A 17,970-nucleotide genomic window follows, 5' to 3' on the forward strand; every position below is an offset into this window, starting at 1 on the left:
GCGCGCTCCTCGGCGCACTCGCTCCGGCCCGGGCGTCCGGAGACCCGCGCCGCCGCAGGCCCGCGGTGAGCAGGTAAGGACCGCCCGCTGCCCCTGCCTTCCACGCCCCGCAGCCCAGCGCCAGCTCCAGAACCTTCGCCCAGCGGGGACAGGGGACGCCCTCCTCCAGCCTGGGGTCTCTACGGGGTCGGAGCGGACCCACGCGGGCCGGAGCTCCTGAGTCCGAAACGAAGCGCTCTCCCGCGGCTGCCGCCGCTTCCTGCATGTCACCCCGCTTCTCCGTGACCAGGGCCATTGCTTGGGGCGACTGATCCCCCGATCCCTGCAGCCCAGTGGGGTGGGGGACGACCCGTCTTGCGCCTCTCCCGGCGCCTAGAAGGGACAACCATGGACAGGGATGACACTGCGGCCAGAGGGACCCCAAGGGACCTGAATCCCTTGGGAACGCGTCTGCGTGGATTTGGAAGGCATCCCTAGAGGGTCCCTCGGGACGAAGTACCGCAGTGTGCACGGGGTCTGAGGGGTGGGCAAAGAATGCGCTGAGGTAAGGACCACTGCAGGATGACCCTCTGGATAAGCATGCGGGATGGTTCAAAAGAGCTAGTCCGTCGGTTTCCCGCGGTGCAAGGGGTTGTGTTAGGGATGCCTGAGCTTTGGCTGTCCCGTAAGGAAACGCCCTGTGGGGCCTGTGACAGAAATGCGGCCTCCCAGGCCGGCTGAAGTGGGGTCCCTGACGCCTACCTTAAGGCCGGCTCCTACAGCAGCCGCGGGCTGTGTGTGTGTGTGTGTGTGGCGGGGGGTGGCATCCTCAACCTGTGCGGGCTGGGAGATCAGGAGGGACCGAGAGCCTCAGGAGGGAGCCCAGCCGGAAGGTGATGGCATTTCAAGTGGAGCACTTAGGTCCCTCCCGGCAGATGTTAGGGTTGGGATCCTGGGGCGCCGCTAATTCTTCAGGCCCTTTCTGTATCAGCGCAGGTGCGTCAGACTCCCTTTCTTTAATTCCCCCAGCCTTACAGTGTCCTTGCCTCCTTCCACACCCCCAACAAAGACGAAAACAAGACAGAGTATTTGGCTTTCCTGTGAGCAGTCCTGGGCGGTGGAGGGTGGGGGAGGCTGATGGTGGAGGTAAGAAGGGGCTACACACAGGATATCTAGGGTAACTTGCCCTGGGGTTGCCCTGGGCCTTCCCCATCCTGAAGGTCAGGCTAAAGGCTTTGGTGGCCCAGCCTTCCGAAGAGGATGAGAGATTGCATTTGAGCCTGGGAGTAGGGGCAGCCAGGGACAACTAGGTGTTATCAGGAAGCCCCCTTCTGAGTGGGCTGGTGGAACTCCCTGTCCCCTGCAGAATCTGGGGCTCCAGCTTCTCCCTGACCTTGGAGAGAGCAGGCAGAGGTGCCATTCTGAGCAAAAGCTGAAATCTGAACATAAAAATTAGAGACAACACAGTGGGGTGGGCCTTGGACCAGGTCTTCAATCTGTTCATCAACAAGTGTGTGTGTGTGTGTGTGTGTGTGTGTGTGTGTGTGTGTATGTGGTGACCAGGGACCTGGTCCTAGTGGTGAGACATCAGAGATGTCTCTCCCATGGTGGGGTGTCCGAGACAAGACCTCTGGGAGTCTGTTTCCTTGTGCAGGGAAGGTGGGTGCCTGCAGGGAGCTTCTGGAAGGGCCCTTTCCTGCCCCCTAGGACCACGCAGACCGTAGTGCGCATAAATATCTTTTCATGTAGAAGGTTCTGTTTGGTGGGGGGCTGGGGGTTGGAACACAGTTTGGGACCCATCCTTTTCCCCAAGGCACCCCTCTCTGCTGTGCTCCTACTTTGGGACACTCCCTTAATTTCAGTGGGTCTTTACAGATCAGCATATGTGATTAGAGGTAGCTTAGGCTTGAGTGTCGCAGGTTACTGGCCTCCCCGGGGTAAACACTTCATTGACCAAGGGCTGGCATTGACGAAGTGGAGCCACCGCATGCTGTCTGCCAGAGGGCAGGACCACATGTGGTAAGCGCAGAGTATGAGCTCAGGTCAAGGCCAGGGGGCCTTGCTTACCTGAGCACCACTAACCATGGAGCTGACATTCAGGTGAAAAGAGTTTCCTGTCCTGGGAAGGTCTGTGAGCAGAGGTGTGATGCCCCAGTTGGGAACCCACAGTCACCTTGGAATAAAAGAGTCTAAGACGCCCTGGTCTGACAGGGTTGGGCCTAGTGGCCCAGCTGCCTTGGCAACATGGAGGCTGGAAACTCCGCAGCTGCGATGTGTTTGTACTGAGCTCTGGATGCCGTCAGAGGCACACGGTGACAGCCACCCCCACAGTGACACACAGAGTGGGAGTGACACACAGCTGGGAAGGTATGTAGGTTTCTCATGACACCTGCCAGGGACATGGAACAAATTAGACATTCGATATCAGAAGGACAAACAGACATTGAGGCACACTCTCTCACAGCTTTGAGCTCCTCTGCCTAAAGATCAAAGCCTTCCTGAATGATGGTCTGGCTGCACATGGAATCAAGTAGAGAACTCTGTGTGTGTGTGTGTGTGTGTGTGTGCAAGTGTGAGTGTGTGTAAGTGTGTGTGTGTGTGTATGTGTGTATGTGAGTGTACACTGAGTTGCAGGAATCCAGGAGAAGGATCTGCAGGCTTTTCTGGTAAATATAATAAATATATTAAGCTAGACAACTATAGACAACATGAAGATAAAAACAAGGCATGGATGTGTGCTAATTAACTTTATTTGCGAGTACTGAGTATTTGAATTTCGTGCAGTTTCTATGTGTTGTAAAATATGCTGCTTCTTTTAATTTTTATTGACCATTTAGAAATGTACAAACCATTCTTGGCTCCCTGGCTGTACAAAAATAGGCAACAGGCTGGATCCAACTGGCCGAAGGGTTTGCCAACTCTGAGGCTGGAAGGTGAGGGACAGGGAAGGGGTAAGAGTCTGAGGAAGCGAGGCCCTTGGTGCTGGAAGCCCCAGATGCCCGGAGCAGCTGGGGGCTTTCCTCCAGCACCAGGAGCTCACAGTGCCGGTCTGTTGGATGGGTCAGACCCAGGAAGGGCACCTGCAGTCCGTAACACTCCACCCCAAGGCAGCCTCCCCTTTGTGAGATATGTCCCCACTCAAGGGACAGTGGGGACATCATTTGTGAAAAAATAACCGAAGTTACTGCAGCTCGCTTGCTTCATGGAACAACCTCCGGTGTCCCTGGCTCCCACGGAACGGTGCTGTCTGTCAGTTCATTCCCTATCTCCAGGTGTCTTGTGATGTCCCTCAACACCGTGAATCTCTTTCCCAAGCCTTCTGCAGGCAAGCTCTGTGGGCGTCCATCCTGTGACCTGTGTGTGCCAGGTACGCAGCTGGCTCACACCCTGGCACTGGTGGTCAGCGCAGACGGAGGGGGGGTCTCTGGCCAGTTGGCAGCCACTCCTGTCCTGGGCTACACTGTGTGTGCTCGGGCCCCCCAGCAGCACCTCCAGCTCCTTCACCCCATCTCTCCTCTCTGTCTCTCTCTCTCTCTTTGTCTCCTCCCTTCCTTCCTCCCTCTTTCTGTCTTTCCCCCGTTTCCTTCCCTCTTCTTCCTCTGGCCTCATCGCTTTTCTGCCTCCTCCTTTCCTGCTCCTCTAACCTGGCTGGGAGGGGGCAGTGCACCCTGACTCTTCCAGGACAGGTGAGGTCCCAGATGTCCCAGTACTCTCGGGTGTGAAAGGGGCTTCCTCACAGGACACTGTTTAAGGGAGAAGGCCTTGTGAGCCGACCTTGGAGAAGGTCAGTCCCCAGCCCTCTGCAATTGAGTGGGAGGACACTGCTGTCTGGTACACTTGCCTGGTGTCTCCCTTTGCTGTCCCCAACCCAAGTCCATGGGAAATGGAGGGCACAGGCGGAGTCTCCCAGTGCAGACACTGGCAGCTCGGAGATGGGAAGGTTTGGACACTGAAGAGGGCACCAGCATGAACGGCCCCTTTGTGGGCGCTGGCCTCGCTGTAGAGGAGGGAGGTAGAAAGGCTGCTCCTCCCATGAAGCAGCCTCTGTCCCTTCCAGGGGAGAGCGTGAGGGTCAGTGTTTCACCTTTCAGCCTTCCCTCCTGGTTCCCTGGCATGGAGGGAGTGGAGGAAGTGGGGTGGGTCCCGCTGCAGTCTCCTTCGGGCAGCATGCAGAGAGCAGAGAGCAGGGGAGGTGAGCGATGCTTTTCCTGGCTGTCTCCTGCCTGGTGTCCAAGCTCGGTGCCCCTCTGTGAGGAGGAGGAGCGCTGAGCAGAGGCTCGGATGGCCCCATCCCCAGGCAGGGCAGATGAGGGACCCAGGGCTGTATGGCTGAGGAAAGGGAGGAGACAGGGCTGTCTTACACACCCCCATGGAGCTTCCATGGGGCACAGGAAGCCATGCTGCTCAGGGCAATGGGGAGATGCTGGAGCTTCCCTCGGAGGCCTGGGCTGTCTGTGCCTGCTGAGATGGTGCAGGAGGGCTCCGCCAGGGGCAGCAGTCGCATGGTCTGCAGGTTCCTCCTGCCCCAGTATGGACAGTGGCAGCAGCCATGAGTCACCACCTGTTCTGTGTGCTGACTGATAACGTGTCTTCTGGGTGCGGGGCCACAGTGACCTGGGCTTCGGCTCGTGGGAGGACATGACTGGTGTTGTTACTTCCGGCTCCTGGCATTTGCTAGGCTCATGGGGCCTAGGAGGGCAGGCCTGCCTTGATGGGAAGGGGGAATGGTGTGTCCCTGGGTTCCCCAACTTCCTTAGTTGTAGTATCTATTTACATGTCCAGTTGCAGGGAGGTAAACCTCCAGGACTCCAAGTGTGGCCTTGGGAAATGTCTCCTGCTCTCTGACTTCAGTTTCCCCATCCCTGTGATGGGTAGATGGCCTTTAAAGTTTCAGATCTGAGTGGTGTGTTTATAACTAACTCCTTCTGAAGATAGAACATGCTTAGATGCATGGGCAGAGAGTAGGAGAGGCATAAGGGGACAAAAGGGGGCTACCAGGAGGCTCAGAGTCCTTCTTCCTTTTACCGATCACAGAGAGTAGAAGAAGCACAGTGATGTACAGGCTTTGAAGCCACATAGCTTGGGGTCACTTCCTAGATCTATCATGTACTTGCTGTGTGGCCTTGGGGATAGTTGCTTAGCCTCTCTGTGCCTTAGTAACCTCTGCTATAGAATGAGAGTAGTATAAAAAATATTTCACAGGTTTCATGTTAAAGGAGTTAATGTTTATTGCTGGAGAGAGCACCTGACTTACTGAGTTGTTTACTAAGTGTCAACCACTAGCAAACAAGGGCACAGTAGGCCTGCTGTTCCCATCCTGAATGTGACACGGGGCTCTGGGGCTGGGAGTGACAGCAAGACTGTGCAAAAACCTGACCATAAAGTGGTAAGGTGACAATAACTGTTAACAGGTGTGTGGCCTTCAGTGAGTGTCAGAGTATCATATGACTATTGTATGTACTCTGTGGTTTATTTATATAAATTTGCTGATGCCTTGCAGTAGTATCTGTGAGACAGCCATTACTATTATTCCCATTTTACAGATGAAAAAATGGAGGCACAGAAAGGTTAGGCAGCTACCCTTAAATCCTTGGGCTAAAAATGCTAGCAAAATGACTCCCAGGTCTGCCACACTAAATGCTGGGGGTGGGGCGGGTTAGCTGTCCTCAAAGCCAACTGATCGCAGCATCTAGACGCAGACCTGAAAGAGAACCTGGGAGAGAACCAGTCATCCTGAGATATTCTGCATCCCTGTCCAAGCAGTCCGGGTCCCTCCTGGAGGCAGGAATGTGTAGCCCCAGGCTGCCCCTGTGGCCAGATCCTCACTAGCAGCCTGGGGGAGCCAGAATGCAGAGGGAGCCACAGCGGAGGGAAAGGGCAGCAGCCCATGGGACTGGGCAGCCAACTCAGGCAGCCGGGAGGGCTGTTCTGGGCCGGAGGAGCCAGGCGTGTTTTCTGAACTGGGCCTGGGACAAATGGCCAAAGAGTGCAGAGTGTGAGTGCTGGCCAGCGGGGTGGGGCTGGCACAGAAGAGACTGGAGTGGCCTTGGGGGATTACTGCCATGGAGAGGCTGCAGGAGGCCATCCCAGCGGTCCCCAGAGGTGGCAGAAGGGAAGTCAAGGCCCATGGGCTCCAGGTTCTATCTCTCCTTGCTTTTCCGGGGAGGGCCCGTGTCCATTTGGGCAGGAGGCGGACTCTAGTAAGAGGAGCAAGAGAGGTCCACAGTCAGAGTCAAGTCCAGAGGAGGCACCGTGTCGAGAGTCAGCCCCAGTTCCTTTACCCAGTGCCACTGGGCTGGGGCAAACCATGCCCTGGTTCCCCTGGTTGCATAAGCGCTCTGGTGACAATGCAGAGAGCTGGGCTGGGCTGGGCTGGGCTGGTACCTTGTCTTGGTTTGGGGCTTTTTCAGTCCTCTGCAGCTCTGCTGGAGGAACTGGCCCACCTAGAGCAGGTGAGCATCCGCAACCCTGGGCCTCCCTGCGTTTATCCTGCCTGCACCCATGTCTGCATGGATCTGCGTGTCTCGGCATGTCTGTTGCTGCCTCAGACTGAGTATGGTCACCAGCGTGCACACGTCCGGTCTGGTGAATGCATTTGAACAGCTGCAGGCTGTGTGTTTTCCTCTGTGTGTGCCTCTGTTCTGTGCCTGTGTGTGTGGGCTCTACCAGGAGGAGTGTGGATGTGTGGAGGTGTCCCGGGGTGCCTGAAGGAATCGCCACCTTTGCACCGTGTCTTGGAAATCTGTATCGATACTTTCAAGAGGGAGCCCTAGGGGTAGAAGTTTCTTTGTCTCCATGCAGTTGTCCTTCCTTGATGTTCATTTCTGTGGACCTGTTTCTTCCGTGTGTGTGTCTGTGTGTGTGTGTGTGTGTGTGTGTGTGTGTGTGAGAGAGAGAGAGAGAGACAGAGAGAGACAGAGACAGAGAGGGAAGGAGGGAGGGAGAGAGAGAAGGAGAGAGGGAAGGGGAGAGAGAGGGAGGGAGGGAGGGAGAGAGAGGAGGAAGCGGGGAGCTGGCACCTGCCCTGCCACCATGCCCTCTCCACTGGCACCTGCCAGCCGCAGCTGTACACCAGTCCTTGTTTCTAATGAAGGGGCAAACAGCACCTTTATAAGCCTAACTCTGCATGATGTCAGCTGGAATGCCTGAACCAGCACTGGCGCTGGCTGGCTGCTGTGTGGGGAGGTCTGTTTTCTTGGGCAGGGTGTCTTTTGCAAGCTGCACAGGGACTCCAGTGACCAGCAGGTTGCACACTGGGCCTGGAGGTCACAGTGTGGGGAGGAGGCAGTGATGGGGTAGTCCTGCTGCCATCTCAGGGTATCCTGAGGACCAGGAGCTGTGTTATCACGTCTTTGGCTTGAGGTGGTCCAAGGCGCAGGAGGGTTACCCCTGATCTCAGAGGGCTTCTCCCTTGTGGTAGCTTCTCTTTCCCCTTGGCTGGCGGGAGAGGTGGTCTCTAGCCTGCCTGAAGGTCCTGGGAGCTGGCACTCCCCCATCTCAGCCAGGCAGGTTGGAAGGGCGTCTCTCTGCAGGCCAGGACACGGAGGTGACTGAATCTTTTGGGGACTACTCATGCAATGCCAGAGGCAACCTGTGGCCACCAGGGTGTAGAGGGCCCTGGGAGGGGTGCAGAAACAGAAGTCTGAGTGCCAGGCATAGCACAGGCCTCCCTCCTCTGCGTGGTCCCCTCTGGCCTGCAGGAAGGGGCTGACCCTGCATCACTACTGCCTTGGGGTTCTCAGAGCCTCTCCAGTACCCCAAAGGGTCTCCAGGTGAGCTGGGCTGGTGGAAAAGAAGGGCTCCTTTTTGTAAAGACTCCCAGCAGCCATCTTTTCCCCCTTTTGCAAGCTTGCTTCCCACCATCTGGAGCTCAGGGAGGTTGTGGGGAGGCCAGAGGTTAGGGCTAGGCAGAGAGCCAGGTTAGGGGACTTGCGTGACAGCAGCTTTGCACACTGGGTATGTGTGTGAGGCCTGAAGGTTGGGATGCCTGGGGCAAGGCTGGTGCCAGCCCTTACCACCTCCTGAAGCAGGCATGTGTGGGTCAGTGGTGCCTTGACATGGGCCCCAAACTTTTAAAAAGCAATTAGTAATAACAATTTCAAACTAGGCCTGTAGTTTTGTTCTACTCTATCACTCTGCCAGTGCCAGTTTAGCAGTGCCCACCGGGTGGCTGCTGTGCTATCCCTTTCCTTGTCACCAATGGTATTTTAAGTGATGTTTTGGTGAACAGCTTTACGTGTGCTTCTCTTTGTCCAAGTGTGGAGTCTCTGAGCTGCAGAGTGTATGTATTCAGGATCAGTTTTAGGAGCAGAGTGCACTCCTCTGCTGAGAAGGAGAAGGGCTCCTGGGTCTCCTCATTCTCCTGTTGGTTTCTTCCAGGGCCCAGACCTGTGTCCCTGTCCCTGGGAGCCCCTGCTGCTCTCAGGCTTAAGCACACAGTCCCTGTTTTCTGTCACTCTATCCTGAGAGCAAAGTGGGGTAAGGTAGGGTGAGAGAAGTGTGTATCTGTTAGGGTGCCAGCCTGGGAGTTTGGGACCAAGAGGGCATGAGTTGGATGGATGTTCATGTCTCCCTTATAAAACATCTGAAGTGAGGAGGGCCACCTAGGCTGGAGGGGTGCCTCTGTGCCACGAGACCACTCACTGAGCTTGGCTGCTTTCAAAGTGTCCCTCCCCACCCTCTCGGCTGATGTCTTTTCTACACTGGCAAGGCTCACTGCAGCTCTTAGGGAGGGATGGAGAGCATGCCATGCCTGCGTAGACCAGGGCTGTAGGCAAAGCTCACATTACTGTCAGCCACATCTTATAGGTGCCAGTGTGATCACATGCTCACACTTGAGTGTGAGGAGAGGAGGAATATCACTTCTAGATGGGCATGCATGTGTCAGACACAGTGTCGAGAATGGAGAGAATGCCAAGATTCGGGGTGACAGCTGGTCTGCTGCTGAGGAGGAAGCCCTTCCTGACCAGCATAGTAAGCTGATGGGCTGAGCCAGTGTGGTCACTGCGTCCTCGCAGGTTGGGGGCTCAGCACATTTGCGGAACACGAGGTAAAGATAGACGGACATGGGCATGGAGGAGGAGGTTCATCCTCGGAGGCTGGGAGGTAATGACTCATAGGATCTTGCTTTTGCTTCCTCTGTAGCCTGTGGACACCTCGGACTGACGGGAAGAAGGGACGGGAGGCCGGTTGTGCTGGCTGAGAAGTGCCATGGCCGGCAACCTGCAGGTCCATCTGGCTGCTATCCTTCTGTTGGCTGTGGTAAGGGCCTGGGACCCTCCCCTCCACAGCTCTTCTGGAGCTCAGCCTCACCTGAGCCACCATTCCTGAGAACTAGTGTCTTTATCTAAGCCATTCAGGTGCTGGTAGCTCTGCCATCAGCCTCATTGGACTACCCAGTGCCTTCCTGTGAAACAGAGATGCTCCCCTTCCTCTTGACCCTGGACTGACTGCACAGCAAATTATAATACATTTCCCTCCCTTTCTCCCTCTCTTTCTCTGTCTTTCCCTGCCTTGCTCTCTCCTTGTCTTTCCCTTCTCTTCCATTCAGATTGAACCCAGGGCCTTTCCACTGTGCTACATTCCTAGCCTTTTAACAATTTTTATTTTATTTTTGTATTCATATAGGGTCCTGCTAAGTTGAGAGGCAGAGGGTTGGGATTATAGGTGTACCAAGCCTGGCTCACAGATTTCAAATCTATTATGATGGTGACATCTGTGGCAACTTGTAGAGTTGTATCATATATAACCTGCCCAGCTGTGTGCAAAGACCTCGGTTAAGGTTGATCTTCTGGTCCTCAGCCTATGAGTCCCTGTCAGATCTGAACTCAGAACTCTCTGCCCACTGCTCATGTCTCCCTCAAGGAAGATTGAGGACAGGGAGGGGGAAGAAGAGTTTTCCAGGATCAGCACCACCGCTCGCTCTGGGAGTGTGGACTGGCAGTGAGTGAGGCTGTCTCCAGAGTCTTGGGTACCAGTCCTGCCTCTGTCCCACCTACCTGTGTGACAGATGAGTCCGTCCCTCTTCTGGGAGCTGCCTGCAAAGCTGGGAGCAGCTGGGATTGCATGGATCCCAAACATGGCCCATGACAGCTCAGCTGCCTTGTGACTGCCTCATACTCACTGATAGTCCCCTGGGGAACCATCCGGGCCCTGAGGATTAGAGTTAAAGTGACAGCATTCATAGGCAGCTGTCATGATAGTAATGCACTGCTATGAAGTCTCTTGGTTTGAGCTAGAATCTATATCTGCCACTAACTGGCTGTGTGACTTTGGGCTGCAGTTTCTTCTTTGAGTCTCAGTTTCCCCTTCTGTAAATGAGAGTGGCCTCACTAAAGGCCAGCCCTGCTCCCTCACCAGCCACAGCTGGGGGTGTACCTCCTTCCTTGGTGAGCCCACAGAGAGCTGAGACAGTGCTCTCTCACAGGGTGCTCACTCGCCCCTGTACAGTCTGAACACCTGGGTACAGAGCCTGGCTCTACAGCCTGCTGAGCCAGGTGACTTTCAGCAGGTTACTTCTGTTTCCATGTCTGTAAAACAGAAAATGATTATGAATAGTAGCCACAGGACACTTGAGAAATATACATACATAGACATAGTCACACGGCATTCAGAATAATGCCCATGTCTGGTAATGAGTGATAGGCATTTGTTGATAGTATTATAAATTGTGGGAACTGAGGCCTTGGAGGGGAATGGGATATTCTAAGGGTATTCATTGAGTCGGTGACGGATGGGAGCCCTCAAGTTATGTGCGATGCGAAGCTGTGGGATGGCCCTGGGGTCGCTCTGCCACTCTCCTCCTCTTGTTTCTGTCCCAAGCCCCTTCCCCTGACCCGAGACCATGGTGGGGTTTAGCTGGGAGGGCTTGTCATGCCCTCCTGGCCTCCTCCCACCATCCACCCTATGTATCCTCCGCAGGCTGCTGCCATGCACTCGGACTGCATCTTCAAGAAGGAGCAAGCCTTGTGCCTGAAGAAGATCCAGGGTGCCTACGACCTGCTGGGCTTGAATGAGTCCTTTCTGGGTGAGTGGAGTGGCAGGGGGAGCACAGTGTCCCTAGCACATCAGAAGCATTTTTCTTACCTGGGTCGGCTTGCAGACAGTCGTGGAGGGCGCAGGTCTCTGGGGCTTCTGCAACTTCTCTGGGCAGTGACACTAGAGTTGCCCTGCGTGGGGTCAGTCTGCCCTGGTGGCTGCAGCTATCTTCTCTCCTGTGGGAGAGATAGAGCTGGTACCTGGCCTGGGCAGTGGCTTTCAGAGAGTTTGCTACAGGTCACCAGGGTCCGGTGGCAGCAGGCACACAGCTGTTGCCCGTGGCTAAGCCGTGGTACCCTTGGCCAGCCCAGGGCAGGGGTATGCATTCATCTCCTCTCTCCTCTGCTCATTTCATGAGCCAGGGAGAAAGGCAGCAGGCACTTCTGTCACAAAGACTGTCCTTTCGGGCTTCCCCTAGGAGCAGTGAGCATTCAGGGAGGAGGGACGGACACCATGGCCTGTGCTGGATGAGGCCACACACTGCAGGACATGCAGCATCCTTTACTTCTCCCCTTAAATGCTTATAACACCCCAGATGCCAAAGATACCCAAAAACTGTCTTCCAACATTCCACAGGTCCCAAGGGAGTGGCACAGCTCCGGTGAGACCTAGGGGTCCTAGGTAACCCTCTTCTCCCAACTCCTTGCCATGGGAGTGGGACCTGAAGGCCCACAGAGGCCACGGTGCCCTCTGCTTCCTCCTCAGGGGCAGTGGGGTGGGGGATAAGGGTGGCATCCTGGAGGCCAGCCTCTCCTTCCTCCTTCCTCCTTGCTGAAGGGCTGGATATGAGTCCCCGAGGGTGGGACTGGTGCTCTGGCCGGAGAAATGCACTCCTCCCTGTGGATCCACCCAACTCTTCTGAACACCATCTGCTTGAAGACTTTATTAATCTGCAGCCCAGTTAAATGCAGCGGTCCCGCTGGACTGAGCTCTGCAGCCAGCTGCTCCTGGGTGAAGGCTGGGAAGAGAGCAGTTCCAGCGATGCCAGCCTTCCCTGTGGGCCGAGCACTTGCTAAGGTCAAGAGTGAACTCAAGGCCCCACCAACTAGGGAAACTGAGGCAGGGGCCCAGGTGTTGTACAGCCCAAAGAATCCCAGACTATCTGAAGACTCTGCCATTCAAATCTCTTGTTTGGGACACGAGGCCATGCCTGTTAGACCACCAGAGGGGCCTGCAACCCAGATGTCCTGCCTCTAGTGCCCCAAGGTGCTGCAAACAGGCATCCAGGAAGGGAGAGGTGGAGTAGGGTGGGGCAGCGACCCCAGGGGGGCTGTGTGCTGTTCAGCCCCCCACTCAGCGTACTGAGCCCTGGTTGAGGACAAAATAGTCTTGCCCTCGGGGATGGCTGGCTCATGTGAGAGGTGGATGAGAGGATGGATGCCCTCTTTGGAGGGCAGTGCTGGGAGATCTCACTCAGCGTGTGCTGGGAGGGCAGGGAAGAGCATGTGGAGAAGGTGGCACTGAAGCTCACTCCTTGAGCTTGCATGGTGCACCTCAGAATCTCAATGCTCTGGAAACCCAGCATGGGCACCTTAGTGAATTAGTGAGACCCTGTCTCAAAAAATAAAAAAGAGCTGGGATGTACTCAGTGCAAAGGCCCTGTGTTCAATCCCCAGGACTACAAAAAGAAAAAGAAAAGAAAGGAAGAAAGAAAAAGAAACTGGCTCCCAGGTGTTTGGGCCTGGCTGCACATCAGAACCTCCAAGCGGGGGCTGGTGGAGGAGCATGCTCAGGCCACAGTCCAAGCCGATTGCATTGTCACAGGCACTGTAACATTTACAAGCTCCATAAAGTTCTAGTGAGCAGCAGAAGCTGAGAACCCCTGTGCTGGGCCCAAGGGACCGGCAGGTATATGATGGAGGGATGGATGAGAGAGCACTCTGGGGCAAGGAATCTGTGAGAAAGAGAGGCCTGGAGGCAGGAGGCTGACCTATGGGGCCCCGAGTAACCCGTATCTGAAGGCCTGGGAAACTGAGTGAGGAGGGGACAGCTGTGCATCTCATGTCCATGTCTACCACAGCTGGGACCCTGTGAATCAGGGCTGACCATATGTCACTCTTAAATCCCGAATTTGGTGGGGCACCTAAAGCTTGCGGAATAAACTCACCCACCCACTGCTCATTCATTCATTCATTCATTCATTCATTCATTCATTCACTTACCCATCCTCTCCCCGACTCATAGTCACCCTTGTTCCCTCACTCTCTCCTTAGTCTGGTCTGTGTATGCTGGAATCTGAGGTGTCTGACCTGGCTGGTGGAGGGCAGGGTACTCAGGGGTAGGGGAATGGGGAGGGGATGCAGAGAGATTGCGCTCACTCTGGGACCCCATTTGCAGTGGGGAGGGGCGGAGTCAGTGGTGGGGGATGCAGTCAGGAAGCAAGAGCTTCCATCTGGGCAGGGTCAGTGCAGGTAGTTGTGCCGGCAGCGGGGGGACTGCTGGGAGGAAGGCTGGGTCTGGCTGGGTCTGGTGGAGTGCAGAACAAAGGGTTCTCTCAGGAGCTGTGGGGAGAGCTCTCCTCTAACCCTAGTTCCCAGAAAGGAGAAGAGCCTTTTCCTTCTGTGTCTGCCTGAGGAGGGGTCTCATATCTCTCCTTACCTTTCCCTCTTTGAGTTAGAAGGTAGAGCTCTATAAGACAGGGCTGAGAGTGAATTAAGCAGAAGCAAAGAGCAGTCATTAGGTAGGAAAGAGGAGGAGAGTGAGGGCCCAGCTGGACCACCAACTCCCTGGCTCTTCCCTGCTTTGGGCTGTAAGATCTCCTCTTTTAAAGGGGTGGGGATTGGAATGGACCATGGCCAACACTTACATATAGACTTCCTGTGCCAGGCGCTGTGCTGGAACTCTACTCAACCACCACAGCCTGGGGAGGGGCTGGGTCTGTTACTGCTCTTATTTTATAGATGAGGAAACTGAGATGCAAGAAGGTTATGTACCTTGGTTAAGGACACAGTGCATTAAGGGGCAGAGGATAAACTTGAATTTAGCCTGTTCTCTCAACCACAAGGTCATGCAGACTTGGAAGAACAGTGTACTCTGAGTCCCCTGCACCCCGTGTCCACCTCCACTCCAGCAGCTGGACCTTTGAAAAGCACTTAAGACCTTAATTTTCTTGTCTGCAAAGTAGAGAAAAAATACCTATCCCAAGGGATCACTGCATTAAGTGATCTATTCTGTGCTTTGTGCAAGGGACACTGTGTGTGGCTTTTGCTAAGTACTCTGCAGGGACTGCAGTTGGTGCTCGGCATCATCTCACAGTGCTGAGGGTCTCCAGGGTCATCTGTCTTCCAGTAGATCCTAGTTCTTGTGGGGAGTGTAGACTGCTCTAGGCCACAAGTCAGTCCATATGGGCCTATATGGAAAGGCTTTCTGCAAGAGCTGAGGAAGGCCTGGGACCAGATCTGGGCTCTAGGGGGCAGATGAGAGCCAAGGAAAGAGGCAAGTGAAGGTAGAAAGAGCAAGGCTGGGGTGAGGGTGCATCTGGACTGTTCCAGAGCTGTGTTCCCAAGCACTGCTCTGCACTGCAGCTCAGGAGGAGCCAGGAGACACCCCGCCTTCAGCTGTCCTCCTTGCTGGAGGGAAAGGTCAGACAGCGACAGTGGAGGACATGGAAACGAGGCTGGAGAGAGGAGCTGGAGAGGAGGGCCTGAGTGTGTGCCCAGAAGCCCAAGCTCTTAATTGCACTGAGGTTGGGGGTGTTTGTTTTGTGAGAGCTGGGATAGCAGACAGTCTCAGTCTCCCATGGCCTGACCCATGTCCTAGTGAAGTCTCTACTCTCCCAAGACGAACTCAGAAGCTAGTGGAAGACAGACGGCCATGGGCCATGGAGACCCTCAGCACTGAGCTGATGGGGAAGGAGAGGGGGCAGGGCAGGGCGAGGGGAGCCCACTGGGGAGGCCCAGCTGAGAAAGAGGTCCATTGGCCTATGGCCTGTTGGCTCATCTTGCAGGCTGAGGTGGGAGAACCTTCCTCACCTGCAGGAGGTGCTTCTTCAGGGCTCAGGTAGTAGGATAGCAATATCCCACTTTCAGCTGTAGAAGAGGCCTGAGTTTGGCCCTGCACTCCACTCGAGGCTCAAGTCTGCTCCTAGGGCCCTCCTCTGCTGGAGTTGGGCCTCTTGGCTGCAGATTAAACACACTTGTGAAATACACAGCAATGACCCAGCTCATTCCACTGAAGCCTGTGGGACCATTGCAAGATGTCTGTGTCTAGGCCCCTTCCACAGCCCAGTGTCTTCAGTATCTGGGTAGGGCTCCAACCAGGTCTGTATTAAAAGCCTACAGGTGATTCTAAAGTGCATCCAGGTTTCAGAACCACTGGTTTAGCAGAAAACATCACCCACCAGGGCCCCAAGTGATCTCAGGACTAAGAGCAGACCCCATAGCACAGGTAAGCCAGGCCATGATTAAACCTAGGAGCAACAGAGATTGGCAGATGTGCATTACGCCCTTAACCTGTGCTTAGGGTGAACTGGGAGAGGCCAGCCCTCCTGCTGCCACCCTTTTCTGCTCTCCCTTGCCTTGCTGTCCCTGAACACACCCCTGCACAGGTGCTGGCCAGAGGGCAGCGATGTCCCTGAAATGCGCTTGAAAATGAACAAAGGAAGCTCTTAACGGCTTATTGCATGGCTTGTTAGTATGAGCTCATAGCAATGCTTTTACACACACACACACACACACACACACACACACTCTCTCTCTCTCTCTCTCTGTCTCTCTCATCCCTTGCTTAATAGTGGAAATGTCTTCTGAGAACTTGTCGCTGGATGATTTCCTTGTATGAACATCAGAGTGCACTTACACAAACTGGATGATCGATCACTCCATGTGGCCTCCCGGTTTAATCAAGAACACTGTAAACTCAGGATGTAGGAGGCTGCACACACAGCAGGCTGAGCTGAAGTACACCTTTCTATATATGAGTAGAAGAATGCTCTCAAACAACGGTGAAGAGTGCAGTACACATACAAACCAGTAACACAGTGCTTTATTTTCATGTTCAGTGTTCCGTATATAATTATGCACTCCATGGTTTTATACTGCTGGCAGCACAGTAGGTTTACACCAGTGTCACCACGGAAATGTGAGTTTCACATCACATTGTAGTGGCTGGGGCATCACTGGGTGACAGGCATTTTCCAGCCCATTACAATTTCATGGGACCACCATGGGGTGTGTAATTGGTCGTGGACAGAAACATCATTCTGTAGCGAGTAGCTGAATATAGCTTTTCTGTATTTTAACATATTTGTGTATAAATATTTATATAGAAATATTTTACATTTGTAGGCACACATAGTATGTCTCCTCACAATCTCTTAAATCTGGGAATGTGAGTCTGGGCATAAGAGCTCTGGCTGGCTGGGGGAAGGGTGTGTATGGCCTCGATGTATGAGTCCATCAGATCTCAGGTCCTTGCTGGTCTAGAAACAGCATAGGCTGGTCATGCATATGGTGGCCTCTATGGCAGAAGCCCTGGAATTCAGCAGTCTGCCATGAGGAGTGAACACTGCCAGCCAGGGAAGTGGTCCTTTGTTGGGTCCTGCACTGAGGAGGTGGAAGAGGGAGTCCTCTGAGTGCTGTAACAGGAGCAGGAGAGAGAGGATTCAGAGGGCAGATGGGAAAGGTTGCTCACGGCTGTGCTGACCCATCTTCTATGCCTTTCCAGGGCCTCAACTGGATGCCTGCACCCTTGAGGAGGGAACCACTTCAGGGTTGGGCTTCCCTGGGGCTCAGGGGCTGACCAGGAACCAGCCTGGGTGCAGGGACTGTTGCTCAGAGGAACTGATTCCTGGTAGGGTTTGATGCTAGTCTCACATTTTTAGTCAGCCCTGTGTTTTCCTTTGGCCCAGTCCTTCTCAAACCCAAGCATGTCACACTCTCCTTTAGGGCCTGTTAAAATGCAGATTGCCGATGCCTACTCCAAGTTTCAGATTCCTGGGCCCATGCATCTATATTTCCGGCAGGTTCACAGGTGATGTTACACTTTAAGAACAGCTGACTCCCAGGGCTGTGTGTGTCTTTGTCCTGCTCCTCTCCTCCAGTACCTGCCATAGGAAGGCCCTCCTTTTGTGGAACAGAAATCCTGGCTGTAAAGTGGATTTCAGTAAATTGAATCCTTTTTACCTGAATTGTGTGAACTAATGGATGCTTCATCCTGACAATACCTGAGCATCCTGGGTGGCTTTCCAGAGAGAGGAACATAGCTTTGTCTGTCACTGCGGTGTTCCTGGTCTCATGAGTTTTGAACGCTGTGGAGCTGGACAAAATTATCACCATGACAACCTGAGATTAGCTCCTCATTTTGTTCCAGTTACAGGCTAATAGCTCTTGCATTCTCTCTCAGTTCATTCTGCCTAAGTGGACTCTGTCTCTTGCTGTCACAGTTTGCCGCCATTCCTTGACTACTTGGTGTAGCCTGGCCTAGATGGGAACAGCCCCAGAGAACCTGTGGCCGATGCTCCCAGGATGTGCAGTGTCCAAACTCCGCAGACCAGGTTCCTTGGTGCCAGGAGGGTCTGGGACACAACGGGGGTAGAATCAGGGGAACTCTTCTGAATGATGAAGGGAGGAAGGGAGTCTGGCATCGGATGCCCTTGGCCATCTCCTCCCTGAAACATGCTTCTTCAGTCTCTTGCTAGTTCCTCTTCTCAGTGTTTGCATTCTGTTTTCTCTTAAGGCCAGGCCCATTCACTCCTTCTTTCTTTGTTGAGCTCTACTCCCTTGGTGGATGAACTATCCAGACCCAAGGCCTAAATAGCATCCCTGCTGACCTCTTCCCATCCTCTTCTCCAGGCCGATTTCTCCTTTGGATCTAACTGCCTATGTGACAGCTGTCTTCACTGGCTCCTTGTATCCTCTCAAGCCCGTATATCCTAAAACCTTGACTTCTAACTTGCCTAATCCCTCAACACGTGCTTTTTACCCTGCCCTTCACACTGTAGTAAATAGCCCATCC

General features: G+C 54.3%; 1 protein-coding gene across 2 annotated transcripts in view; it reads left to right on the plus strand.

Moving 5' to 3' along the window:
- Nucleotides 1-17,970, plus strand: part of Adcyap1r1 (adenylate cyclase activating polypeptide 1 (pituitary) receptor type I) — a gene marked incomplete in the record, with an annotated part of 52,505 nt that overhangs the window by 259 nt on the left and 34,276 nt on the right. For both annotated transcript variants that reach the window (XM_013510664.1, XM_013510665.1), the window contains 3 exon segments: nt 1-73; nt 9,124-9,240; nt 10,900-11,005. In XM_013510664.1, coding sequence (XP_013366118.1) covers nt 9,190-9,240; nt 10,900-11,005 — 157 coding nt within the window.

This window comes from Chinchilla lanigera, unplaced genomic scaffold (assembly GCF_000276665.1).
Source record: "Chinchilla lanigera isolate Chin_1 unplaced genomic scaffold, ChiLan1.0 scaffold00009, whole genome shotgun sequence".
NCBI classification, from domain to species: domain Eukaryota; kingdom Metazoa; phylum Chordata; class Mammalia; order Rodentia; family Chinchillidae; genus Chinchilla; species Chinchilla lanigera.